At 38.6% G+C, this 27,994-nt stretch overlaps 1 protein-coding gene and 1 long non-coding RNA gene across 2 annotated transcripts; one reads left to right on the forward strand and one right to left on the reverse strand.

Moving 5' to 3' along the window:
* Positions 1 to 470: 470 nt before the first annotated feature.
* On the reverse strand, positions 471 to 27,629 carry slc12a3 (solute carrier family 12 member 3). Its single transcript, XM_088416252.1, has 26 exons — positions 27,414 to 27,629; positions 27,148 to 27,276; positions 22,577 to 22,652; positions 19,740 to 19,835; positions 17,860 to 17,999; positions 16,968 to 17,078; positions 15,254 to 15,365; positions 15,043 to 15,173; positions 14,883 to 14,967; positions 13,951 to 14,111; positions 13,453 to 13,560; positions 11,971 to 12,094; positions 11,264 to 11,365; positions 10,719 to 10,874; positions 10,532 to 10,631; positions 9,526 to 9,637; positions 8,369 to 8,494; positions 6,065 to 6,171; positions 5,876 to 5,958; positions 5,081 to 5,155; positions 4,786 to 4,890; positions 4,585 to 4,696; positions 2,228 to 2,314; positions 1,263 to 1,413; positions 920 to 987; positions 471 to 839 (listed from the first exon to the last, which is right to left on the reverse strand). The coding sequence occupies exons 1-26, from the start codon at positions 27,627 to 27,629 to the stop codon at positions 698 to 700; spliced, it is 3,015 nt and encodes a 1,004-aa protein (XP_088272378.1). The 3' UTR covers positions 471 to 697.
* Positions 2,354 to 27,277, forward strand: LOC148421864 (uncharacterized). Its single transcript, XR_015865799.1, has 3 exons — positions 2,354 to 2,796; positions 27,091 to 27,120; positions 27,240 to 27,277. It is a non-coding gene; the product is annotated as an uncharacterized LOC148421864 (long non-coding RNA).
* Positions 27,630 to 27,994: the final 365 nt, after the last annotated feature.

Here is a 27,994-nt window from a genome sequence, read left to right on the forward strand (position 1 = left end):
AGTTGTCAATTAGTGTCCAACCATCCTGCGGGCATACTTTCTTTGCCCCTGTTTTCAGTCTCTTGGGGTCATGTGGAATCTGTGAGGCTTTACGCCTTTGCCACTTGTGTGACACAGACTTTGTTCGAGTCGCTAACTCTAACCCGCTCCCCAATTCAATAATGGAAGATTCACGAAAAGCTATTGAATTACTAAGTGCCAGCAACAGCTGATGATGTGCTGCGAGACGGCTCTATAAGTCATGTGACCACTTTTGACCAATCAGTGTCCATAGCTTAAAAAAGCAGCAAGATCAGAACTCATTCACTACCATTAACAACTATAGACATCAAATGGACAGCTACATTAGTTGAAAATCAATTTTAACTGGGATGGCAGCAAATGAGTTAATTTAGCCAGTGTGTTGAGATGCATCGGTGGTACAAAGTCTTCCTCTTCTGGTATGTAAAAGAACAACTGCCCAAGCACAGTTCAGTTGTAAGGGTACTTCATTAACATGTAATCAAATGATGCAAATTGTGTTTTTTGTCACTTTGATTTAATGTACAGAATTATAATCATTAAATTTGAATTTATTTTGTATGATACAGTTTTGATGGTAAACTTATGAAATGAAACTTTTCATTACGACATTGATTTATCTGAAGTATTAAATTGTGGATCATCATAGCGATATACACATACAAAAAAGGACAATTTATTGGCAGTAGAAGGTGAGCACGTTTTCTTGATTTCCTCTGACCAACAGGACAGGGCAGCTTAAGTCACGGGACAGGATTTCCAGCCATGCCATGTACAGTACACTGGGGCACACTCCTCTCCTCCTCACTGGCATGGTGCTGGAGGAATACAAAGCCGGATTAATGACAGTGTGTGTTGAATTTTATGGAATGCAGTATGCACAAATATGAATACTCACATAACAACCAAAGCGGCTTCTCGAGAGTAATCCTGCAGAATCTCATTTACACGAATCTGACGTAAAGACTGAATGCATAGACATATGGATGTTTAGTAGTCGATATGTCACAATAATTCAATTCAGTTCAAATGATAAAGGTGCCGTGAAAGATGAAGCATGCTTGATTATCATTGATGGTGAATGAAACGGGCGGCCTTCTAAGGTTATTAACCAGCTTTCTTGCAATACACATTTTAGAGATGTTAATTTTTTTTTATTAGTTTTCACAGAACGAACAGAAGATGAGTGAATTTTTCCTTCAGAGAACGACATACAGTGTATGTGTCTGAGCCAAAACTACCTTTGCTCTGTTCCTCTCTAGATCCTGGTCTGTGATCCACCACGGCTCCTCGTGTTCTCTTGATTGTACACTTGCTGAACCAGAATGAAATTCTTCTTTTTGGTTTGTGCCCAGCCTGAATGCACTCAACATATTCTCAAACTGACGAATGCTGTTTGCAAACAAGAATATAAAGGAATAATCACAAGTTAAAGTGTTTATCTGATGTGTGCATGGTGTGCGAGTGTGTGTGTGTGTGTGTGTGTGTGTGTGTGTGAGTATAAAAAAATGCTAATTGAGGAGTCTTTCACACTGCAATTACTAATGGAATTTTAGACCACTCTTTTTTGCAGAAAAATTTCAACTGTGCCATATTGGAAGGTTTTTCAGCATGAGCTGCCAGTTTAAGGTAATGCCACAGCAGCTCATCCATAAATTCATTTTCTTAAGCCACTTCTTTTCACAAGGGGCGCTGGCATGCTGGTGCCTATCCCGGTTGTCTATGGGCAGTAGGTGGGAGACACCCTGAACTGGTTGCCAGCCAATTGTAGGGCACACAGGGACAAACAACCATTCACGCACCCAATCACACCTAAGAACAAGTCAGACTCTGAATTCGTATTGGACTTTAAATTTTAGAATGTCCTGAATAAAGTGGAGTGTTACCAGGCTTCTGTTGAGCTTGTTGATGAGCTGATCATCCAGGCCCAGAGAGTAAAAATACTGCCACTGTTTGGCCTTGGGCACAAGTACTTTTACTCAACCAGCATTCAAATGGGTTTGTTAACCTACCAATTGAGTAGAAACACCTGTGACTGAAGGCAAACTGTGCTAGGGTTTTTACTTTGTGGATGTGATATTTCCATCTCTGAATCTTATTATCATTCTCACATGCAAAACAAGACTAAATCTGAACATTTCTTTACTGTTCTAAATTATAAGGTCGGCTATCAATCATTACTCATTTCTACTGTGGAAATGCTTACTTTCCAGGCTGAGGTTTTTGAAAAAGGTCAGGAAGCACTTCCACTTCATGGAATCCAAGACGGAACTTTTTGATTAGTGTCATCACCCTGGAAAGAAATACAGATTCCATGTTATGAATTACTTCCACAGATTTATCTTCTGTAACATCTTTCCTCAGTAGGGTTGTCTGCACACCTCATAAAGACCCATTCATTTTCAAAAATTATGTTTTCACACAATCGTCTTACATTCAATCATTGGATCAATTTCTTCACACAGAAGTTTTTTATTTTGTATAGAAAGGGTGAGCTTGGGTTTTGTAAGATTAGTATATTATCTGCCTACTAAAAACATTGTACACATCTGCAAAGTGCATATGGTCTACTCACAGTTACATAAGACCAGAGAAACACTGATAACACTGAATATATTATGAGGTTTCAGTGAACGGTGGCATAAAAAAAAGTCTGTACAATCATGAACTAGCGAGCAAGTCTTCTCCAGTGGGTTTTCAACTGTTGTCATCCTGGGACCCACATTTTGCTATTATTGCAAGCTGTGACTCACTTTCGTCAAAGTTCAAGCTCAGGTAAACATTCTGATTCTAATTTTTTAAGCTCTGGAAATTCATGTATAACATAGTATGGTAGCATGGTGTACAGTATTTTTTGAAACACAGCTTTATATAATACACACACACACACACACACACACACACACACACACACACATATATCAGAGGTGGGCTGTCAGGGCAAGCAAGGCCTTCTCTGCTGTAACTAACTATAATGAGCTATAATAATTATAATAAAAGTTGATTTCAATTTCAATTTATTTTTACTAAATATATATATATATATATATATATATATATATATATATATATATATATATATATATATATATATATATATATATATATATATATATATATAAAAAAATTATTCTCCATGTTCTGTTATATCTATGTGGTTATGCTCTTACGTTTTAGGTTAGAATTTTATAGCCAATTAGAATTCAGCTAACTTGTGTTGCCTGACTATATGAAATCTGCCTGCACAGACCCATTTGAGGGCATTCACAAGCTACAGTTGCGGGCTTCTGTGCAGTGTGCAAAGACTTATGTGTAGTGTACAAAGACATATGTGAATGGGCCCATATACGTAGTTAATAAACAGTTGCAATATCCAATCGAGTCATAAGGTGGCCATCTAGAAGCCTCACGTTGAACGTGACATGATTGGATGCTCACTGCAGGGAGGCGGTGCTATGTTCATCAACCGTCTGTAACATTGGGAGTTGTTAAATAAATAACAAAAACATGTTGCTCAACCAAGCTAACCGTGTTGCTTGGCCTATCTGCACTAAAGGCGTAGTGTACAACGAAGCTAGACCCATGGACGTTTAGTAGAAAAATCAAATCTACTTGCTTTTATTTTTACCCACAATTGCTGAAGAAGAGCAAAACGGAAATTGGACATGGACATTTAGCAGAAAAATCAAATCTCCTTGCTTCTATTTTTACCCACAATTGCTGAAGAAGAGCAAAACGGAAATTGGACCGACGCGACTTTCAGCATTGGTGTCCATGTTAATAGAAAAGGATTTATTATTGGGAATGAAACGCACAGACAAACTCTACAAGCAAGTCATTGAAGTCTTTCTGAGGAAAGAAAAAAGAATGGATTTTGTATTGAAATAAGTGAGAGACAGCTGTTTTGGTGAATCAAGCATTTGATCTTTTTTTCATTTTTAATATGTTTTCATAAATTTATTTAATTCATATTCAATTAGTGGTAAAGAAATTAGTTTCCCAAAGAAGTCTGCACATGACCTCTTTTCATCTGTGAAGCCCTTTGAGACTTCGGTGATTTAGGGCTATACCAATAAAATTTGATTGATTGATTGATTTTGCAAGTCTTTCAATTACTTCACTAAGTGGCTTAGCCTGACTTCCATAATGCAAAGATCTTGCAAAGCATTGTGGGACTTTTAGTTGACAAAACACTTCGATCCAAGAACTAAATTTTGCAGGAATGCTTTTTTTTTTTTTTTTTTTTTTGGTGACCGGAAGTGTTTTATTTCATGAAACGCATAATATTGTAAGTGCATATTTCCATCTGCAAAATTGAATAGCTGTTAACATTCTTCAAAACGAAACAGCCTTGGAAAATATATGTAAATATAAATATGTATGGATAGGGCTGATGCTACTGAACATTTTGAGGGGTTGGATGTTAAAAATATATTTCTATTTGACAATGTTATGAGCCATTCAAGGTCAGCCCAAGTTGGTAATAATAAATCTAGGTTAGGGAAAAATACCCGTAAACCCAGGGGTTAGAAGTTACAGTATATAAGTGATCCAAGTTCTTACTCTTCTCTCCTCTCGTCCTTTATGGAATTGTCTCCTCCCACAAACACTCGAACTCTACATTTAGCCCAGCGCTTTCTCCGTGTTAAGAGGTAAGGGAGGAGCAGAGTAAGACCTAGTTGGGAGTAACAGTAACACCAGTAATGAGAAAAAATATGTTTTGCATGCCTGAAGTAAAAAAGTTGCACATGTACAATATCAGACCTCCATCATCAGATAGCCAGTAAACATCAATTGTCTTCTTTCCTTGTTTTTGCTGAAACAGAGTTGGTCTACTTGGTTGAGCCTTTGGGTCAATGGGTAAAGCTGCTGCAAATAAAATGAGTGTTGTATTTCATTAGTACCTATGTACAGGAGCAGTTGTATACTCACTGGCCACCACATTGGCTCAGCTACAACTATCAAATACTAACCATACTGTAAACACGGGCAGTGTCAGTGATGATGGACATTTATGAATCAATTCATGATCTACATTAAAAAAGCATTATGTACACACATGAGATGTTCTTCAGTCCATAAGAGTTATACATGGTGTTCATGCTTCCGAGGTCTCCATCAAAGCCAGGATTGTCTGTTAAAAAAAGAAAACAACAAAATGACATATACATATATGCGGTTTATAGTCCAGTGCGGTAAATCCGCTGTGTTTTTTTCCCCACCAGTCAAGCAATTGTGTGTATCTGCTCAAGCAGTCAGTTTATGGAACAACTATGAAATATAACTGCAAAGATGTGAATCAATGGCTGTGCTCAAAAAGAGTTTTAAAATAAATTCTTAAAAATATTTTTAAAAAATGTCAACATTGAGTTAAAATATTCTGCCCTTCAGTTAAATTATAACACCTGTGTTGTTCTAGATTTGTACATAGACTTAGAGCACCCTCTTCTGGTTACTTCGAAATATTGTTTTTCTCAGTAGACGTCAGTTCTATGTGGCAGCATGCAAAGATGTTCAATTATTGCTGATCTTATTTTGTTTCGCCTTGTTCGTCAGTACAGAAGTTCTCAAAATTATGACACTGTTCATCTGTTTTGTTTATCGTTAGAGACATTGGAAATAAGAGTATTTTTCCGTTGTGTAACTTGTTTGTTAGCTCGAGAGGTCCTATGTATCATGAGCTGAGTACGTGTTTTGTTTTTCAAGTTTTACGGCAACCTAAAGAGGGTAATAGTCAACGGCCGTTGTTCAAATAAAGCAGAGCAAAAGGAAAGACAGTCTGCTTGTTTGAAACATCGTCATCCAGCCGTCTAGCTGTACTTTATTATTGTATTATTTTAAATTAGGTTCTCACCACGTGACTGATCCGAATGAGAGACATCCAGCTTCTCTCTTGTTCTTAACATACATACACCATACTGAAGGTCAAACGTATCCCTGGACAAATTAACAAACAAATGTACAGGCAGCAATTTCATGTTCCATTATGGAGTCTTAATGCCAAATATTTTCTATGATGTATGTGTCTACAAATGCAACTCACTGAAATATTCCAATGTAACTGTCCGTGGCCTGTGGTGAGTCATTCTGCCAGTTGGACTTGAAACCCACTAAAAGGACATTGGGTCGCATCCTGCCCAAACCTGCTCCCTGATGGTTGCAAGACAACATTACAAGTACAAAGCGGAAATCCTTTTGATGAATTAATTAAACTGAGATACAATCCAAATCAAAGGTTTGGAAACGTCTTCAAATCCAAACGTTCTCAAACTTTTAAGAGTTAAAGAAATTTCCTCTAACCCTTGAAAATGCACAAGTGTGAACAAGTGAGTCAGGTCATGAAGTAATTATCCATGTCATTGAGCTGACCGAGAAAATAGCATTTCCAAAATACCAAGGCTGTTGTCAGAACAAAATGTTTCTGCATTGAAGAATCTAAATAAGAAAATATATATTTGGTTGGATTTTTTTGTTTACTAAATAATTACATAATATGTCTTTGTCAATGTCTAAAAGCAAAACTAATTAATTATTATTTGTGTTATTATTATTATTATTATTATTATTATTATTATTATTATTTGTGTTATTATTATTATTATTATTATTATTATTATTATTATTATTATTATTATTATTATTATTATTATTATATAACTCTTCTGATGAAAAAATCCACTTCCACACGTTAAATGGTAAGTTTGTCATGGCCTGAGGGAGATTTGTATCACTTTTCCTGACACTAGGCAACTTTTGAGAAGGTTGGCAGAATCCTGCTACGCAAAGAAAAAAAAAAAAAAAAACTAGAAAAGTGCTGATTGCTTTACAGCACATGTCACGCCCCCCCCTTCCACCATTTGTTACAGAGTTGGCAGGCAAAAAGCAAAAGGGAGAATACCCAGATTGTCACATCCCGTGTATCTAATCCTCTGTCCTTTTTTGCAATTTCCATCCACTACTCGCTCCTCTGGGTCACGCGGCGTGACACAGATAAAAAAACCCTCAGTGATCAACATTGGCCCAGCATGAGGTCAAAGGCAAGAGATTTCTGATTGACACTGCCTTGGCTCTGTTCCTGCTGCACTAGTAAAAAGCTTTCAATGCTCAAATTACAATGATAGCGCTAATGTTCGCTATCTGAAATTAGCAAAGAAAAGCCACCAGTTCTATAGTTTGTAGTCCCACATTGAAACAACGCAACAAACCCAAAGGTATGACATTGTTTAGGCAGTAAGAGTCATTGTAGTAAGATTCATTACCTCATTGCTATTCTTTCTTTACACAGCCACTAGAAACAGAATGGTAATTTAATCCAACTGCAGGCGACTGGCAATTTCGCGTCGCTATTGCAGGCTTTCACCAGAAATGAAGTCTTCCTCCAGGCAAAATACTACCACTTTTGTCCGTATGGTTCAAATATAATTACTTGCGATCATAGTGGGTTTTTCCAGAGATGTGATGTCACAGACACCTTGTGAAATGGGATTTGACAATGGATTCACAGTGTGTTCGGAGCCTCTGGTTTGAAACACGTGTTAAAATTTCCGGCTCTACACATTCAAACACGTGACTCATTTATGAGTGTGCTGTATCTCTACGGTAGGGGTCAAACTGCTGGGTTAGCTACACCTGCAATACCATATGATCCAGTAGGTTTTTATAATAATAAATTGTTTTTTAATCGAATTATGGTTGACTACTTCCTATGTATTACAAAATATATAAACAATAAAAATATGATTTTAAACAGATACAATGAAACCTTTGCATCCTAACCTATATGTGTTACTTTAAGTGTAAAGCTACATTTCAGTTTGTTTTTTTTAAACAAAAACAAACAAGGAAACACAGAATTGGATAAGCAGTTTTCAAACTTTTGAAAGATGCTGTACTTGTGTGCAGGTGAAGTTAATTCTGTTTTGTAATGTTAGAAAAGTAATAGATCACAGTTCTGTATTTGGCTTTGTTGTCACAACAGAGATGATTGATTTTATATGTTCAGCTGTTCAGCCGCCTGCTTGTCTGCCTGTTCTTCTATCCATCTTTTTAATTCATTTGATATGTATGTACTACATTTTTCAAATCATGGGGCCCAGTAACTTATGAAGCACGTGTAGTAAATGTGTGAGATGTCAATATGTAGTCTGTAAAATGTCTGGTTGATATCATAAACAGTAAGAAGAAATGAGTGATTTTTGTCATTACAATGATGTGCAAATTTCAATTAATTCAAACAGATTTGGATTTGAAGAGTTCTCAACAAAAAGCTCTGCAAAGGAGCAAACAAAGTGGATTGGAAACAAAAAGCAGTTGACAGATTGTACTCAATTAATTAATTATATCAGACCTGGAGTAGAATGTTCACCCCTGATCGTAGGTCTTCAGCCACCACATTTTTGTAAAATGACTTCACCTTTCTATGGTTCAACCAGGAAATGTGACTTCCACTTTGCATTAGTGCAGAGAGATCAGCCTGGGGAAAAAGTGTGATACAAATTTGTCAGAACGTATGGTATCTGCCACATTGACTTATGTAACAATTTATGTAAAGACATATGTAACAAGTCCAATCATCCATCCATCTGTCTGTCTATCTGTTGGTTAGTGTGTACCATTTAAAGCCTACTTGTGGTGCTCAGAAGGAAATATGTATGTGGTCTATTGGTTGTTTTTGGTGGTTTTTTATTTCACTAGTTGTTTTATTCGTACAGCCATACTTGCCAGTTTGGAGTCGGAGCCACGGCAGAGCCTCATTGACACTTCCTTCTATTTCTTTCATAAACCTTTAGTCAATGCACATCATTTTCTCGTTCACATTGTGATCTGGGTAAATCTTACATTTTCCCGGAATCAATATGGACGAACGGTCCTTCAAGCCATTGATATTGATACTGGAAAATTGTGAGACTTATTCAGTGTAGTGAATGGGAGATGAATGCAAGGAAAGATGGCTTTCCTCAAGGCTTTGTGATCTCTTCACCTACGAACTGGCAAATATGGATTAGCGTATATTGTCTCAGCAGATAATTATCCAGCGCTTTTTTTTCCTGACAAACAATATATATTTTCCTTATGAGTAACACACAGGTACACATAATCATAATTATGGTCACAAGGAAACTGGATCCTGTTGCAGTTGACCTTAATGAACCTAACATGCACGTTTGAAAAGGAAATCCAGAGTATCCAGAGAAAACCACAAGCACAGAGGTACATGCAAAACTCCACACAGGAAAACCACAGCCAAGATTGAGAACTCTTAGGTGTATGATTGTATGAGCTAAACGCTTAAGTGTAAACAAATATACATACATTTGATCATGCAATATTACCTGTTCAGGGTGTACCCTGCCCAACGACAGCTGAAATGGCTGCCAGCTAAATGATTCAGAGGGTGGATGGATGGATGGATGGGTGGATGGGTGGATGGATGGATGGATGGATGGATGGATGGATGGATGGATGGATGGATGGATGGATGGTTACGCAATGTATTGAACTCACAGTGATCACATGGCCACAAATCATGAGACTAAGATTCTTTGTGAAACAGCTGACAAGGTCCACAAGAGCAGGCCGGCTGCTGGGCGGTCCCGTCAGCACCAAACACTGTGGTCTGCAATTAAGACAATTTATATCAAGATAACCGGATGGTCAATTGTTGAGTCACATGTACAATACATGCTACTATTAAAAAAAAGATCACCTGCCTGCCATCCAGCCAGCCAGTCAGCCATCCATCCATTCAGCCATCCAATTCCTATAGCCGCTTATTGTTGCTCGGGCCACCGGCTTGCATGACATTCATCATACCCATAATTTCAAACCTACTGTAAAACTGTTGAGGCCAAATACTTACCTTCAACACTTTTTGTTTGTTTTTAAAAATCCTGAATTATATGGATTGACCACTGCATTTGAGCTGATAGTCTAATATGCTCTTATTGTGTTATGGGGGAAACATATATTTAGACATTTATATATACAAGGATTGGATCAATCCACAGAATTAATCCAGACATGAAATGTAAAAATAATTACATTTTTTTTAAACAACAACAAAAAAAAAATAGGTGCAGTACAGATATGCTTGTTGGCCTGACATTCCTCCCTAAGCATAGCTTAACATAAAAATAATGGGAAGCATGTCAAATGTACTTTCAATGACCACACAGTGTGAATGTAGTGATAGCAGGAAAGGTGGCATGATTTATTTTTCTCGCTCCAAGTAAAAGGAAGGCTGAGAAAATAATTGATACAATGATTTCAGAATGTTAAATAAAGTGCTGTAGGACTTGACTGCTGATAGACAGCTTTCAGTTGGCGTTATAGCACCCCCTTATCCCAGTGTATCATTGTCTCTGATCTAAAGAGTGGCAACGCTAGTAAGTGGCTTATGATGACAAAAATACTGCCTACTGTTATGTACTCTCTTTGTTTCTATTTTTCCTCACAATATGGCACACTGCAAAACTCCCAAGAGAACAACATTGAGAATTCAGTCACTGACCTGTAGTTCTTCACATGGTCCTCCACCTGGTTTAGGCCCACGCATTGATTCAATGCAATGTTGTAGGAGCTGGCCTGCACTGAAGAGCCCCAGTTCACAGCTAGGCACAAAGTAAAGAAAGGTCTCCACATGAGTTAATGACATGTAGTGTGCCTTCAACTGTACTTTACATCGACAATGTACTTACCAGGCCTCTTGTAAAGTGTATAGCCTAAAAGGATCAAGACAACACCAAAGGCAATGAGAGCTGCCCACCAAGTCAACAAGAACATGATGACCAGACAACACACAGCACACAGCAAAGAAAGCCATTTATTGTAGAACCGGAAGGATGGGCGCCAACCTGTAATACAATCAATACACATTTGCATCATACTAATGCTAACGACTGAATTAGCATATGAAAAGATTACGACCATGCTTGTTTAGCATCGCAATGCTAACATTAGCATCAAGGCACATTCCTTTCCAGTTATTTGTGATGCATTGATTTATTAAGCAATGGTGAATGCTTATTTTATTTTTACTTTTGGTTTCACTTAGTATGTTCATGAAACTCATTCAACTCAATTGCAATAAAGGAGCAAGCCGCTCAGCTTCCTGGCTCATGAGACGAGTTTGGCTTGCTGCTGACCAACTTTCACATAATCCATTTATTCAATAGTTGCGATAACAGTACATACGTTATTAAAAATACAACTTCTAATTTAGATACTGGTTATCTTATCTTACCAGGTGAGTTGGTGATTGAGGCATGAAAGCAGCTGAAGTTGATTAAACAGTAGGAACAGAGAAAGAAGTTGGAGATGATCGGAGCAATCGTGTTCAACTCGGCTGCAGTAACAGAAAAAAAGAGAATATGTCATTGTCTTAACAGTATCAGTCTCTTGCCATATTGTACAGATAATAAAAGGCTTTAGAGTACTGTAAGTTTTCTCTCTGAAAATGTATTGTTTTACATTTTTTTCAATATGAACAATATATTGTAGATTTTTAAAATAAGCAATAAAGACTAGTCAGTGTGCAAGTGGTTGCAAATGTCTCGCTCAATATGAAAACATTTTGGTCTTGATGTGTGCAGGCCTCCTATCAGTTTTTCAACTTTGTCAGAATTATAGTTGGAGGACAGGGGTAGCCAAGTCCGATCCTCGAGAGCCACAATCCAGCCTGTTTTCAATGTTTCTCTTCGACCACCACACCTGCCTCAAACCAGTGTCGTTATCAGAATTCCGTGAAGCGGGCAGCTGAGGTCATTATTTGAATCAGGTGTTTTGGGTGCAGGGAAAGATGGAAAACAGGCTGGATTGTGGCTCTCTAGGACAGGACTAGGCCACTCCTGTTGTTGAAGAATTGTACTTTTTCTTAATGATTAAAGAAAAAAGCATGACTCAAAATAGTACCTTTACATTTACATATATCTGTACTGTTCCAGTCCTCACCAATGAGAATAAAACAGGCAGCAATTATGAATGCCAAGAGGTAGCTTCGTAGTGCTTCGTCATTTTTACCATAACCTTTGCCAAAGAAGCCGATCAAAGGGTAGAGTTTGTCCTTGCATAGACACTACAAAAAGCAGACAAAATATACGTAAAATTCGTAAAAACGTAAAATATACATACATATAAGTATAGGATTATCAATATGGACATGCACACGCACAAACACATGCATGCACACACACTCTGAATTATATTTTATATATATATATATATATATATATATATATATATATATATATATATATATATATATATATATATATATATATATATATTTTATAGGACAACACTTGAGGTGTTGTCCTATAAAATATAGGACAGCAGGTTTCTACAGGTCATATAACAGATAAACACATTTATAAAATTAGTGCATGTATTCGAGAAGTAAATGTGTCAATGTATTGTTATAGCCCAACTTCCTAATTAGTACTATATAACTAGCACTGCTTTTTAATAGATCTGCCAAATAATTGTAACTCCAAGAGTCATTACTTTACAAGGATCTAATATCTATTTATAAAATGACTCTAAAATGAAATTATGATGTCAAATATGCTGTACAGTTCTACATGACATGTCCATCTCAGATTTGGAAAAACTGGCACAGTTGCCCTTTGTTTGGTGTTTTTTTTTTTTTTATTTATATAACAGCAATTATGTTTTTTTTTATTTATATAACAGTAAATATGTTTTTTTTTAAATTTGTATATATATATATATATATATATATATATATATATATATATATATATATATATATATATATATATATATATATATATATATATATATATATATAGGTTCAGCGCATGGATATATATATATATATATATATATATATATATATATATATATATATATATATATATATATATATATATATATATACATGTGCTTGACTGGTTAGTAAATAGTCAAGTCCAGATTCAATTCCAGCTTGCTCTGGCCCTCCTAAATGGAGTTTGCATGTGCACTTGTGCTCGTGTGGGATCTCTCCAGGTATGACAGCTTCCCTCCACATTCCCAAAAAACATGCATGGTAGGTGTATTGGACACTCCAATTTGCACTTAAATGAGACTGTCAGTGCGAATGTGTGAATGGTTGCTTGTCTCTGTGTGCATGCAACGGGCTGACAACCAATTCAGGCCCGAAGACCGCTGGGATAGACAACAGCACGCCAGCGACCTGTGCGTGTGTGTGTGTGTGTGTGTGTGTGATTTAAAAATAAATATATATATATATATATATATATATATATATATATATATATATATATATATATATATATTTATTTTTAAATCACACACACACACACACACACACACACGCACACACACACACACACACACACACACACACACACTCAGTGATGTATGTACAGTAGATATAGTTCATTTATTTATTTTAAGCCAATACAGTACCTGGAACACTTTGGGTGCAGACACTAGGCAGGCCAAAGCAGAAGAGAGCGTTGCTCCAAATATGCCAGCAGTGATAAGCGGAGCAAAGGCTGACACCATGCTCATTGACTGTAGACACAAATATTCTGTTGCACATTTGTCTAATTATGGATAGAAATTACAGTCCACAAAACCTCAGCCTTGATGAGAACAATTGATTCCGGCACACTTGACAAAAAGTTTGACAACTGAACAGTCGGGTCAGGCGCTTAGTGTTCCGCATAGAAGCATGTCATCAATGGCTACTGTGTATATGTTTCGACTACTCTTCATCAATTCTAATTTTCACTCATCAATCTCATCTGTTGTGATATTTTAGTTTTAGACGAAAAAATATGGAATCAGTTTATAGACATAAAAAAATCGAAACTCTTAACAGATTTACAGCACAATTACAAATTGAAAAAAACCCCTTTAATAATTAATTAAATTTGGTTTTGTATATTTGCATGTGTTTACCTGATAGTAATTACTAATGCCAAAGTTGCACGTGTTGTTGTTGATACAATCAGTGAAGTCCCAGCCATACTGACAAGCTAAACCAACACAATGATTACTAGATAAAGAAAAGGATAAGGTGTCATTCAAAAGTCCGGATGCATCCCTGACCACACAGGAGCCTGGAAGCAATCAGAAACACATACTGTAAGCTCACACAAAATCAACTATGGCTTACATAAAACACCACTCCAATGCCACATTATAAAAACAACATATTCATTTTTTAAAAGCATCATTACTGTTCAGGGTTCTCTATTTACAGTGACTTGGTGGTTTGGCGCATTTCCTAAGTTAATAGCTGTGTTGGCATGTTCATTGAAGCGACAACAAGTTTACAAATTTAAATAAATGCGATGAAATCGACTTTTAATAAGCGGATCTTTTTTCACCAATGTCGACTCCAACGCATCCGCTGGAATACCCACTATGGTGTAGTGTTCTGGGTTTACCAAATTCCAAAACACACTAAATTAAACTCGCCTCAAAATAAAAATTAAGATGCGCCCATTTTATGCCAAGTCTATTTTCTGTGTCCAATTTATCAGGTGCGCAATCACTGCGAAAACCCTGTTTGCTGGAATGCCCAGACTGGCGGCACGAAACGCCAACCCAAACACAGTAGATTAGACTTGTGCTTGCACCAAAATGATGAAGATGTGACCATTTTTATGCAAAGTGTAGGAAAAAAAATCTAAATCTTAACACAACAAATTACGAACATAACAGGGCCAATGCCAGTTCTGTCTGGGCCAACACAACATAGTTCAAGGTTGCCTGACTGGGCCACCACCCAAAAAGAGTTCATATAGAACCCTTCTGTCTTTAGATTATATATTATTATCACAATCCCCCATTTGTAGATAATCCATATGAAAAAAAGTATAAATTACCAATGGTAGCAGAGATTATGAGGTATGACAAAGTGGTCCAGAATATAGCCATTAGTGTTCCTCTAGGGATAGCCACTGTTGGATCCTGACAAGGGCAGAGGCAATATTTCAAACAACAGAAGTATGCAGTTTGACATTTGAGACAGATAAAGGGGAGTACCTTCAGATCTCCAGAGATATTAGCTCCTGCCAGAATGCCCGTCGCCGAAGGAAAGAAAATTGAGAACATGCCAAAGAAGCTGCCTTCCTGCCCCCGCCAATCGGGAACAAAATTGTTTGCAAAAATGGCCGCTAGTGGGAGAAGACTTAGTCTGTGTCAGACGCTAATGTGTTTGTATGGTCAAATGCTAAAACAGAAGAAATTCTGTCACCTTTATAGCTGAAAAAACCTTTTGCTTGTTTTTGTGGTGATGCAGGGATTATGGTTCCAACAATGTAACTGGAAAAGGAAACCATGATGACCAGAAAAAACAAAACCTGGGCCTTTGGGAGACAAAAAAAAACAAAAAAACATTCACATGGAAATGCAATATCTTTCAATTAAACACTCTTTCTTAGATGTGTCTCTCGTTCTCGTAAGCATTATCTTAGCAATTACAAAGTGAACTGAATGTATATTAAATCTTGGTCACAAATCTCGTCAACTGTGTTCAAGCCCACGATGCACAATTAGGCTAGGATCACATTGCAGGCATTAATGCTCAATTCCAAAGTTCATGTAAAATCTGATTTTTTTTCGTGAGGTTCATCAAATTTCCAAATAAATGCAACCCGTATGTGAATGCCAAATGGCCCAAAACTGTCAGCAAGGACACCATGACATCACAAGATCACACAAAGTGGCCGCACTTACCATTCAAATTAAAAGAAATACCACAAGGTGCGGTATTTGGCCATGGTATTTTGTGCCATGACAGCGCTGTCTCCTTCACACGTTTGGAGCAAGCAGCTTGCTCCAAACGAGCGAGCGAGAAGAAGAGAAGAGAAGAGAGAGAGAGACACAAACACACACAGAAAATACACTTTGTTGACCCTCTAGAATATTTTCAAACTTCTTTACCTGGTCCGCTATTCTTGTTTTGTTTTTTTTCGAAGTTGCCTCCTCCTTTTAGAGTGCAGACTTGTGACGTTTATTGCTTGTTTGTTACGTGCAAGTCAGATCAATGCGACCTAGCCGCTCAAATTGAAGTCGCAAGTCAAAAAATCGGATCCCTATCAGATTTAGTACCACATAACCAAAGTGGCCTGGGTGGCATTTGAAAAAAATGTATCGTTCGCACCGCCATCAAAAGATCAGATACAGGTCGGATAGGGGCGAAAACATCCGAATTGTGTCACTTCAGATGGCAATGTCGTTAGTTACTGTATAAGTTGTAGACTGTGCGAAATCTTGGCATCTTTGCTGAAGCTGCTGCCCATCACAACCCGAATCCTGATACAATAAGTGAAAGAAATCGGATGGATATGTGTTTAAAATATCTTTGCATTAACTTAATCTGTAGTTGCATGTTTTTTGTTTTTTTGAAAACTAAACAAACGCAGATAGATATTTAAAAATGGAAGATTAATTGGTAAAGCCAAGTGACACTCATATGTATTTGACAAGGGTTGTTTCCTGAACGCCTTTCTGGTGAGTTATTCCGGGCACGTTCTACAATGAGGAGGCCCCGGGACAACCCAGGACTGCTGGTGTCTTTGGGCAGGCCTGGGTGGGAATGCCTTGGTATCCCCCCCAGAAGATTCGGAAGAAATGGGTGTGGAGAGGAAAGTCCATACTTCCTTGTTGCAGCTTTTGCCATCGTGACCCAACTCTGGATAAGTTGTAGACCGTGGATGGATGATTCAACAACAACCTCCAATTCCCTAACAGGACTCTTTTCCATAGCTTAACAAAGCTAATAAAGCTGTGAGTGTCACAAATGGCTTTTTTTAATGCGATGGAACATTGGAATGATAAAATATATTTGCATTAAGGTCCAACTACAGCACCCAAGTGGAATGGTGCTTTCGAATTCATATTTGTTGAAAAGATATTCTGATGAATTGCCAATCATATAATTTTGCTCTTATTTTTGTTCTTCTTACCTTTGACTCCCATGCCATGCCAGCCATTGAGATACCAAGAAGACATGTGACTGTGATAATACCAATGATGCGTATGTCATTGATCCGGTTCACCATCACGGCGCCGTTTTCCTTAGGGACAAAGTAAATCTTTGTGAGACTGAGACGGTAAAAGCAACATTTACCGACTTGGCTACAAGGGAGCGACGCTGGGTTATTCCTTCGCCACACTCCTGGCGTCCAGTGATCTCCCCAGTACCCCTGCTCCGTGCCCTCCCGTCTTGTGATCTTTTGGTTTGTACTTTGAGTCCCTTGCATTTCTGCTCATTTTTGATATCTTGTGTTGCTACTTTCTCTCAGTCACTCTCCTGCAGCCCCCGCTCCCTCGTTGCCCCACTGTCCCAGTTGAACTGTACTACGTAGACGTTGACGTCTCTCCCTCATTTGGTACTTTGAGTGTCTTTGTTTGTACTCTGCTGTTTTTGGACACCCTTCGTTCTCCACGCTATCCGTGTGCTTTTTGTGACGATAAACTCTCTTGAACTCGACTCCTCATGTGTCTGGTCTGGGGTCCTTATCCTGTTCGGGCTGAAAGGTTACTTTTGACAGCTGGAGGCCTTAAAAGGACACTGTGTAAGATTTTGACTGTTTTTCATTCAAAAGAAATAAATTAAATGGTTATAAAGTCATCATTTTAATAACACAAACCATGTGCTTTAATTGGACATCCATGATATGTGAAACCACTTGTCAGGGTTGGACCTATACACGCTTTTTTGTAAAATTGACCCAAATTGGATTGAAAAAAAGGGGGGGGGGGGGGGGGGTCGATTTATGCACGAGGCCGACTTGTACATGTAGAAATACAATCATTAAAAATCTGTATCACACGAATGGTATATCAGTCACTTACATGCATGAGGTCGACAACAGTCTCTGCGAAGCCCACAGTATGCATGGCCACAGCCACAGCATTGGCAAAGGCAAAAATCAGACCAATGGACCCACCTAATTCTGGACCAAGGCTACGGCTGATTAGAAAGTAGGTCCCACCTGAGGAAAATGTTTGCAAACCGATTTTCTATGGTCAATCATACATGTAAAACTCAATGTACAGTAAAAAACTATCAATAGAGCTGGACATTTAAGTTCATTAAAATGCAGTTTTGCCTTGAAATACAACATTAATTACTTTGTTCACCATACTTGCAAACTGAATACTTTTTCTTCACTGAAATGAACAGAGAGAATGAATGATGAATTCCAGGGACAAAATACATTTGCAAGAAAATGTCTTTTTTCACGAGAAAATAGCACTGCATAAAATTATGCAATTCAGTACAGTGGTACCCCTACTTAGGAAATTAATTCGTTCTGGAAGTAAGTTCGTAATGTGAATCTTTCATAAGTAGAGTCACTTTTTACATGTAAATAGACTAATTCGTTCCGAGACCCCCAAAATGCCCCTAAACCCTTTGAATTATTAATATTAATGAATTATTTAAAAAAATCATCAAAATGGTAATAAATATTAGAATTACATTGATCCATAATTATCAAAATAAATCATGTGAAGAATATTTTTAAAAACGATCCTAAACCTTTTAAATTAATCACTTGTTAGCCTTGAGATGGTGCTGGTGTGTTGGTGATGAATGCAGAGAGAGAGAGAGAGAGAGAGAGAGAGAGCAAGAGAGAGAGAGAGAGAGAGAGAGAGAGAGCGAGAGAGAGAGACCTTTTTGGGTCATTTAATTTGTATGTTTTTATTTTAAATTTCCAATGATCCAGGAGTCATTTCCAAGTCCACAGGAGTAATACATTTTAATTTTGGATTATTTGGGGAATGTAAGTTTACCTAAATTTAGTTTGGGGTCATGCAAAGTGCTTCTTGTGTGATGTCATTGCAGTGCAAAGGACTTATCAACAATCCTAACGTTAGATGCGACAGTCCAAAGCTTTATGTTACATATGTGTTTTTATGTGACTATGTACAATGTTAGCCATAACTAATGTCAACATTATGTTTGTTAATTCTATGGTGTGAATTGTTGGTGGGAAGTGTGGATAAAAAGAGTAAAAGAGAAAAGTGGAAGACCACAGTAATCATTGGTGCAATAAAATAGTCTCTCATTTGCGGGCAAGAATTTCGTAACAAGAGACGATCGTAAGTAGAGGTAAAAACAAACTAATTATATAATTGACTACAAATAAACTTTCTAATTTGAATCAATGACCGTTGTGCTACTTAATCTGGTCTATGACATGTGGGAGCTGCGTGACAGGCATTTGATTTGCATTCTGCCTGAATACAACAGCCAATTTTATTGCAGAAGGTTGGGTGACCCTACAAATTAAGTCAACTTTGTAATATCGTTAATCAGCGGCATGTGTGGAGCGTAGAATTTTAGTGGGATTCATATAGTCATTCCTTGCAGTTGATAAAATAATCATTAAGTGACTGAGTACTGTTTTAATTTCTGTCAACATGTGCGGCAACATCATTTGTATCAACATCAATAGCCATAAATTAAAAACGATTGTAACCTCGTATATAGCCAGATGACATGTCTTTGCCTTAAGATAGCACACAAAGTGATAAACTATGTGGTAGCTTCAAATACTCTAAGCCGGTAATCTGTCACAAACAACCATAACTCAGTGCTTTTATCAGGTTGCCTTTGCAAATACAAACAGTACAATTGTAGCTCAATGCAGCACTGTAAACCTTCTTTCAAGTAGGTGAAGTGTTTTGTTGCCACTAACAGTCAGTAAGTGATCACAGAAGGAACAGACCTCCTTTGACTTTGCCGTTGGTAGCAATAGCTGATGTAGACAGCCCTGTGATGCCAGTTATACATGAGGACAACAGGATGATCACCCAAGTCAGACCTGAAGAAATATATGGACTACAATATTAAAAGACAAAGATGTGGAAATGAGTGTTGTTTTTTTATGTTTGTTTATTTGTTTTGTTTTTTGCACAAGCAGAGAGGTTTGTGTGTTGTATGGATCCTAGGAGGTAAGTAGTCTGGGGTTTTGTGTCGCTGATAAGGGCACTCATGGCAAACAAGTCCTAAATGAGGGATCAAACTAATAATGGCTCACAGACCCCTTATAATGAATAAAATAATTGGATTCCAAATCACTGCTGGGGCCAGGCCTGCAGATGGCGCTCAACGGCAAGCATCTGGTTGCCTAAAATGCACCCATTGGCCCTGACCAGGTGCAGTCCGAAGAGGAAACGGATGGGGGGGACAAGTCCTGACTCTTGCTTGTGGCTATGCACTCAACATCAGTTTAAATTAACCACCATTTTTGGAGTCCTTGGAAGGTGTGCTGGAGATCACTCCCTCTGATGACTCCTTTGTTCTGCAAGATGACTTCAATGGTCACGTGGGCAATGACAGTAAGACCTGGAGGGGCATGATGGGAGGAACGGCCCTCCAATCAAACCCAAATATCAATCTGGACCAGGGAGGTGTTTTGTTATTGGACTTCTGTGCTTGTCACAGACTGTCCATAATGAATGCTGTTTCAAGCATAGGGGTCATCACATGTGCACTCCTTGCCAAGACACCATGCGTCTTTGGATTTGCAGTCACATGTTTTGGACTTTGGATTGAAGAGAAGGCAGAGCTGTCAACTGAACACCACTTAGTGGTGTTTGATGGTGGGAGAAGATGCCGTGCTAGCCCAGCAGGCTCAAGTGTGTTGTGAGCCCTTGCTGGAAACATTCGGCAAAATCCCCCATTAGAAGGAGTTTCAACTCCAACTTCCGACAAAATTGAGGGACACTGAGTAAGCGCAAACGATTTGTTATGCCGCCATTGTCGAGGTCCCAAAGGGAGTTGTGGTAGTAAGGTGGAACCCTCTGGGTTAAGGGATGCCGTCAAGCTGAAGGAGTCCCATCAACATACTGAACACATTAAAAATAACGATTGTCCTCCTGTGAACCTAAGATTTCTATTCTATTGTTGTATTTTATTGTGTTTTATTGTTCATATTATTAATATGCACCAATTGGCGCAGTGCTCCTAATTTTGTTGTATACCTGTGTAAAATGACAATAAAGGCCCTTGTATTCTATTCTATTTCACCTTTTTGGCCTGTGGGACTCCAGAGACAGCCGACGGATATCATCTGGCTAGGTGGAATCTGGCTGGCATGAGAGGAGTTCAGTGAGGATAGTGACTTATGGACGGCTTCAAGTAAATTCTGACCATCTGATATCTCAGAGGAAAACATTGCACCATTAAAATATGTACAGTGGAGATAGGGTGCTTCTGACCTCAACTCAGGATTTCGTTAGTCGGTAGACCTCAAAGATCTCCTTAATGCCAATGACACATCTTCCACTGAGGAAGAAGGCTCTAGGGGATCTGAGCTCATCTATCTCTGGCGTTGAAATCTGTGAGGTAGCTAAACAGCTCTTTGGCAGTAAGGCCCCCCCAGTGGATGAAATCCACCCAGAGTTCCTAACGGCTCTGGAAGTTGTGGGGCTGTCCTGGCTGACAGGTGTCTGCCAGGACATCAGGGAACTACCACCGGATTGAATGAGAAGGGAGTATTCCAACTACAGAGGAATTACACTCATCAGCTTTCCTGGTTAAGTCTATTCTGGGATACTGGAGAAGAGGGTCCATTAGGAGGCCAAATCTCAATTTTAAGAGAATAGTGGTTTTTGTCTCAGCTATAGAAAAGTAGACCAATTGTACATCCTTGGCAGCATCTCCAAGGGTGCACCCGGCTACATGTGTTTTTTGGATTTGGAAAAGGTCTTTGACAGAGTCCCTCGGAGAGTTCTGTGGGGTGTGCTTTGGGAGTATGGGGTATCGAACCCTATATGGGCTGTTTTATTCGTGAGCCACAAATTTCAGAGTTTGGTCTGTATTGCTGGCAGTAAGTCCGATTTGCTTGACTTCGCTAAGGATGCCCTTTCTCAAGGATTCTGTTAATTACTTTCATGATCAGAATTTCTAGGCACAGACGAGCGGTTTTACATATCTGCTTTTTGCAGATGATGTGGTACTGTTTGCTTCATCAAGTAATGATCTCCAACTTTCATTGGAGCGGCGCGCCTCCAAATCAGAGACCATGGTCTTCAGCAAAAGGTGAAGCTCTCTATTTACTTTCCATGTTTCTACCTTTACCTATGGTCACGAGCTGTGGGTCATGACCGGAACAACAAGATCCCAGATACAAGTGGCCAAAATGGGTCTCCTCACAGGGTGTTGGGGCTCTCCTTGAGAGACAGGGTGATAAGCTTGGTCATCCGGGAGGGACTCTGAGTTGAGCCTCTGCTCCTCCACATTGAGAGGAGCCGCTTGAGGTATCTCGGACATCTGGTTAGGATGCCTCCCAGATTTCTCCCTGATCAACGTTTACAGGCAGAGAGTATGTGTCTCAGCTGGCTTGGGATTCCCCAGGAGGAACTGGATGAAGTGGCTGGGCAGAGGAAAGTCTGGGCTTTCCTGCTCAAGTAGCTGCCCCACCTCCCCAATCCCTGATAAGTGGTAGAAAATGTATGTATGTATGGATTTTTTTTTCTTTGCGTAATTTGTCTAGGGAACATAACAAAGCAACATAATATTGTGGGCATACTATAATTCAGGCATGATTGTTTTACTTGCCTATGCCAGCTTGTGCAGTAATCCAAGGCAGCCTCAGATACAGGATCACCCCCCAAATATTTAACATGCAACGGATCTAAAAAGACATAAACAAGGTGAATATTGTCAGATGCAGAGGCATCATTTCAAGCACTAACAGTGTTAGAAGAAAACATGTTTTAACCTTGGGTTAAACCTCAAGTTATCATAAAAACCTGTCTGTACACTTCTACTGTGTGATTATTGATTTTGTGACAAGCAAAAATGGTCAATGGAGATGTAAGTGTCCAATGTAATGTATAAAATCAACTAAAAAGTCTGTCCATTGAGGAGAAAAAAATATATATTCTTTGGCTTCCTATGCACCAACGTGCTTTCAGTCTTGCAAGGCTCACAAAATACATTTATCTTTTTTTTTTTGCATAGCAGTTATATGAATCGTTGACTTAATTTGAAGGGCTATTTTCTAATTTCGTGTTTTTTTTTGTTTTTTTTGCAGTTCAATCCCACGTAATTGAAGAAATGTTTCCATGAATGAAAAATAATATGACATTGTCACTATTTTTAAAAAATAATATTACATTTATTATTGGATCTTTAGTAATTGTCATATTCCACTGTCTCATTAATAAAATGTGGATGAATTTTTATATTTTAAATATAGTTGCAGAGGTAAAATACTTTTGATCAAAAGTTGTTTTGAATTAAGAAGAATTCACACAATGCCCTTAGATCAAGTTTGTCAAATGTAAGGACCGTGGGCCAGAGGTTTAATACGTCCTGCAAAAAAAATAATAGAAACTTACTATTCATTTCATGCAACTTAAGGAAAAAGTTATATTGTGATACATGGGAAAACAAAAAGAAAATGATGTTACTTTGTCTTTATTTTTTTAAAATGTACTTTTCAAAAATAAGTTGATCCCCCCCCCCCCCCCCCCCCCCCCCCCACACACACACACACACACACACACACACACACACACTATTCACAAGGGATTGAGACCTGGCCAGCAAATTTCTAAAGTATATATGATTGACGCTAACCTTTTTTAAGATTTATAGCGTGATTTTACTTTTTACTATTTTACTCCGTCCAGCAGAAATAAAAGTAAGGGTAGGATGGAAGGGGAGCTTCACAGGTGGGTCAGTGCAGCATTTGCTGTAATGTGGACTCTGTGCCGGTCTGTCATGGTAAAGAAAGAGCTGGGATGAAAGGCAAAGCTCAATCTACATTTTACCTATGGTCACGAGCTGTGGGTCATGATAGAAAGTTGATACTCAAAAAGTTTTTCGACGAAAATCTTCCTTTTAATCTTATTTTTAGGAGGGTTTGCTCTTTCGGGTTTGTGTCTAATGGCTTTCAGAGTATAAGTCATCATATCAAGGTGTCTAGCTACTATAGGCAAACTGATAATCAGAGCAAAAGTCTCAAATAACGATGCAACAATTTCACTTCATGTGATTCGGGGGTTTCTCTCTATCAACATTACCATATGTGCTCGATGTTCATCATTGACTTTTTCAGATCTCTTTCCGCCTCTTTTGTCTTTTTTGACTCTGCTGAACCCAACGGTAAGCAGGTATCCCAAGATTGCAGGCAACCTGCCTCCAATTGCCATTTGCCTGAAATACTGCAATTATTTGGGATTTTTCCACTTCTCTTTCCCTTTTATTCATACTGATTGACATGAGAATCAAATTCAAACTGAGAATATAAATAATTATGATTAAAATCAAAATCAATAAATATATATTTTTTATACATTTAAAAAATATTGGACTATTATCATTTTGAATAATACTATTATCATTTTGAATGTAAAAAAGTATAGAGCTGGCCCGCCGTTATTATACAGCGCATTCATTCATCGCTAATGCTACAAATCCCATAATGCCTTGCTGTTGTTTTGGCGCATCATTCAGTACAGGTCCCAGAAACGCCCTCTCCTCTGTGACAGAAGTCATAGGGATCCCAAACTACAACTGTCACAAAGGATCCCCTTCCCGAGAATGGCGAAAAAAAAGGCAGACAACAGGAACTAACTTTCTGGACAGGTGGGAGAAAAAATACCTGTTTACATATGTAATAGACAGACCTGTTTGTCTGATTTGTGGAGTCAACGTGGCTATAACTAAGGAGTACAACATTCGACGACACAATGAAACAAAACACCATGAAAAGTACAAGGACCTGGACATGACTCAAAGGAGCCAGAAACTGGAGGAGAAGAAAAGAAGTTTGGTTTCACAACAGAATATATTCAAAAAAGGCACATCACAAACAAAGTGGGGCTGCCGTTTGGCTAGTTAAATTGTGACAGCAGAGATTGCAGAATTAGTCCGGCCCTTTAATGAGGGAGAGTTTGTGAAAAAGTGCATGTTGAACGTTTGTGGCATTGTGTGGCCAAAGAAAAAGCAAGCCTTTTCAAACGTGTGCCTAAGCAGAAACACATTAGCTGATTGCACATGTGATCTTGCTACCACTCTGTATGACCAACTTTTGGAAAAGATTTCGTCGCATTCTCCCTTGTTGTGGATGAGAGCAGCGACGCATCTTGCTTAGCTGTCAGTCTTCATCCATGAACTGGACTCAAATATGTGTGTTACGGAGGAGCTATTGGGATTCAAATCAATGCATGGTACAACCACAAGAAAGGAAATCTTTGAGGTTTCCAAATGCCAAACTGAAATAAAGCTGCCATGGCATAAATTCGATTAACGAATTAACGACAGAGGGTGCGCCGACGATGTGCGGTAAAAAGAGTGGGCATGGTCCGGGAGAAGAAGCAGGAAGAGAACTGTGGAGATGAACTAACTGTTTATCACTACATCACACATCAGGAATCACTGTGTGGCAAAGCCCTAAAGATGGAACATGTTATGACCACAGTAACACAAGTAGTTAACTTTATAAGAGCCAAAGGTCTGAATCAATGCCAGGTTAAGTCTTTTCTGGAGGAGTGTGGTTTGGAATACGCAGATGTGCCGTATCACACAGAGGTGAGATGGTTAAGCCGAGGAAAAGCACCAAACATATGTTTCGAGCTGCATGAGGATGCATGTCCGTTTCTGGAAAGCAAAGTGATGGACACAGCAGGACTTCTGGAGAAAAAGTTTCTGTGTGAACTGGTCTTTCTGTGTGACGTCTCGAGCCATCTCCATGCGCTGAACCTGCAGCTTCAGGGGCAGGGGTGCGTCATCACAGACATGTGCGCTGCAGCGAGGGCTTTTAAAACTAAACTGTTCCTGTGGGAGAATCAGATGCTGCAAGAAAACCTTGGCCATTTTCCCTGCTGTCAATCCACAAGAACGAAGTTTTTTACCACCTTTTTTTTTTCTAAGTCAGTGAGTTTAGCCGGCGATTTGCCAACTTTGATGTCCAGAAATGTAGGTTTGAACTGCTCAGTAATCCCCTCGCAGTCAATGTGGAAAACACACCAACCAACCTCCAAATGGAGCTAATTGAACTCCAGTGTAATGACACGCTAAAGTCAAAATATGATGATGTGGGCGCCGTACAGTTTCCACAGTTCATCCCTGACACAATGGCTCAGCTCCACACCCAAATTGCTCAGATGCTCTCCATGTTCGGCAGTACTGGGGATTTCCTCAGCTCAAAGTCTGAGCACAAACATTGAAGAACCATCATCCAAGAAGAGATGCCAGGTATCTGGCTTGGGCACATCAGATTAGATCAGTGTATAGCAAACTGAGCAATAATTAACGTTTTCATTATGCATTTTTTCGTGCTACTCCAAGACATGGGCTAGAATGGTTGATTGATTTATTATTGTTATTTTGTTTTAAAAAAATAATATTATTTAAATATTATTTAATAAATGAATGTCATTGATGCTTTTTATTATTTGAAATTTGATTTTGACGTCACTGCACTATATAGCACAATATGTTTTCTGTAATTTATATTGTTTATGTGTATGCCTGTTTTTGGTACATGCAGCATCCACTTCAACCTGTGGGCCTGGAAGGGGCCTCCTCCCACCTGTGGTCCCTTCTGGAGGGTTGTGATTTTCCCCTAATTGGGGTTTTTCCTTCCCCTTCTGGGAGCTTTGACAGGGGATGCTGTTGTGTACCTTACACTGAAAAGATGTCTCTGTACGACTTCTTTTTTCGAAGGAGGTCTCCACATGACCTCTTTTCATCTGTGAAGCCCTTTGAGACTTCGGTGATTTAGGGCTATACAAATAAAATTTGATTTGATTTGATTTTGCATATCTTGACTTTTAAGTTGTATAATGTATAGTAATAAGTGTTGCTTGTTCGGTATTCAATGTTAAAGCAGATCTTGTTTAGGTCCATATTAAAAGGTTCATTTGTTCAAGACTTTGTTCAAGTTTGACATTTTGGCCTACTGTGTATTTGAGTTTGACACCCCTGGTAGAGGCTTTGAATATTTGCAGGTTTATGAGTGAAATTACACATAGTCACGATGTTGTTTGTTTTGTCCGTTTAAAAGAAATTAACATCATTTCCTGAGCAAAGTCCTGATCATGAAATCCTTTTCTTTACAGATCGTTCGTGATTTTGACTACAACTCACAGGTATATTATGCGTTCTTCATCACTGACCATTACTCCATGAACCCAGCCAAATCGTGTTGGTTCGGGCAGTGGCTCCTTTTCCTCCTCTCCCTCAGAGCTGTCTCCATCCATGCTTCCAGGTGTTGTCTCTTCATACATGGGAGGTGGAGAGTCATCCTTGTAAAGGCAATTAGATGGTGTCAAAAATTAAGAATTACATATTTGCTTCAAATTGAATAAAAAGCGCATTGAATAGTAATATTCAAAGTGTCTTCAAATTGTATCTTGTTAAGGATTGCATGATGTTTCCTCACCATAGGGTTGGCATACAGCTGATAGAGGGATGGCCTGAAGCGCTTCCGTCGTCCACAAACCTCGGTGTTGGCGTAGAAGTCCGAGTTCGGTGGGACATCCAGCGTTTCGTAGCGACTTTGCACATCAGTTTCATAGGATGCAACAGTCACCGTTTGAGGAATTTGGGGTCTGTATGCAGACAGATGAATGCCATCGCTGATAACTTGTAGCTCCATCTCCAAGCTGATTTATACTTTTACACTTATAATTTCTGTCAAAGCCGTTTAAGAGAGGCAAGTCAAGTCGGTATAAGTCAAGGCCGTGTGAAGAAGGGTTCATTGTTTGGGTCAGTTTTATATTCCACCTTAGCCAAACAAGGAAGGGCTTCAGGCTATGGACGAGGTCATGTTCAATGAACAGTTACAGAAGTCGTTAAAGAATCTGTCAGGATCTAAAGAAAACCACAAAACAAACTCAACCAGAACTGTTAACATGTTGCACATGGAAACAAAGGGGGATTTTCCCTCTTGCTCTAGGCATATTATCAATATTGATCTTAAATATCCAGGAAGCCGTTTTTCTATAGAATAGATTTGTATTA

This window comes from Hippichthys cyanospilos, chromosome 6, assembly GCF_059441005.1.
Source record: "Hippichthys cyanospilos isolate Australia breed blue-spotted pipefish chromosome 6, RoL_Hcya_1.0, whole genome shotgun sequence".
NCBI classification, from domain to species: domain Eukaryota; kingdom Metazoa; phylum Chordata; class Actinopteri; order Syngnathiformes; family Syngnathidae; genus Hippichthys; species Hippichthys cyanospilos.

Coding starts and splice junctions, on each gene's coding strand:
- slc12a3 (XM_088416252.1), bottom strand. CDS start 27,629: ATGGAGCTACAAGTTATCAGCGATGGCATTCATCTGTCTGCATACAGA. Junction 27,277..27,413: donor AGCTGTATGCCAACCCTATG/GTGAGGAAACAT, acceptor TGCCTTTACAAG/GATGACTCTCCACCTCCCAT. Junction 8,495..9,525: donor TTTGTGGCCATGTGATCACT/GTGAGTTCAATA, acceptor CTTTTTCCCCAG/GCTGATCTCTCTGCACTAAT.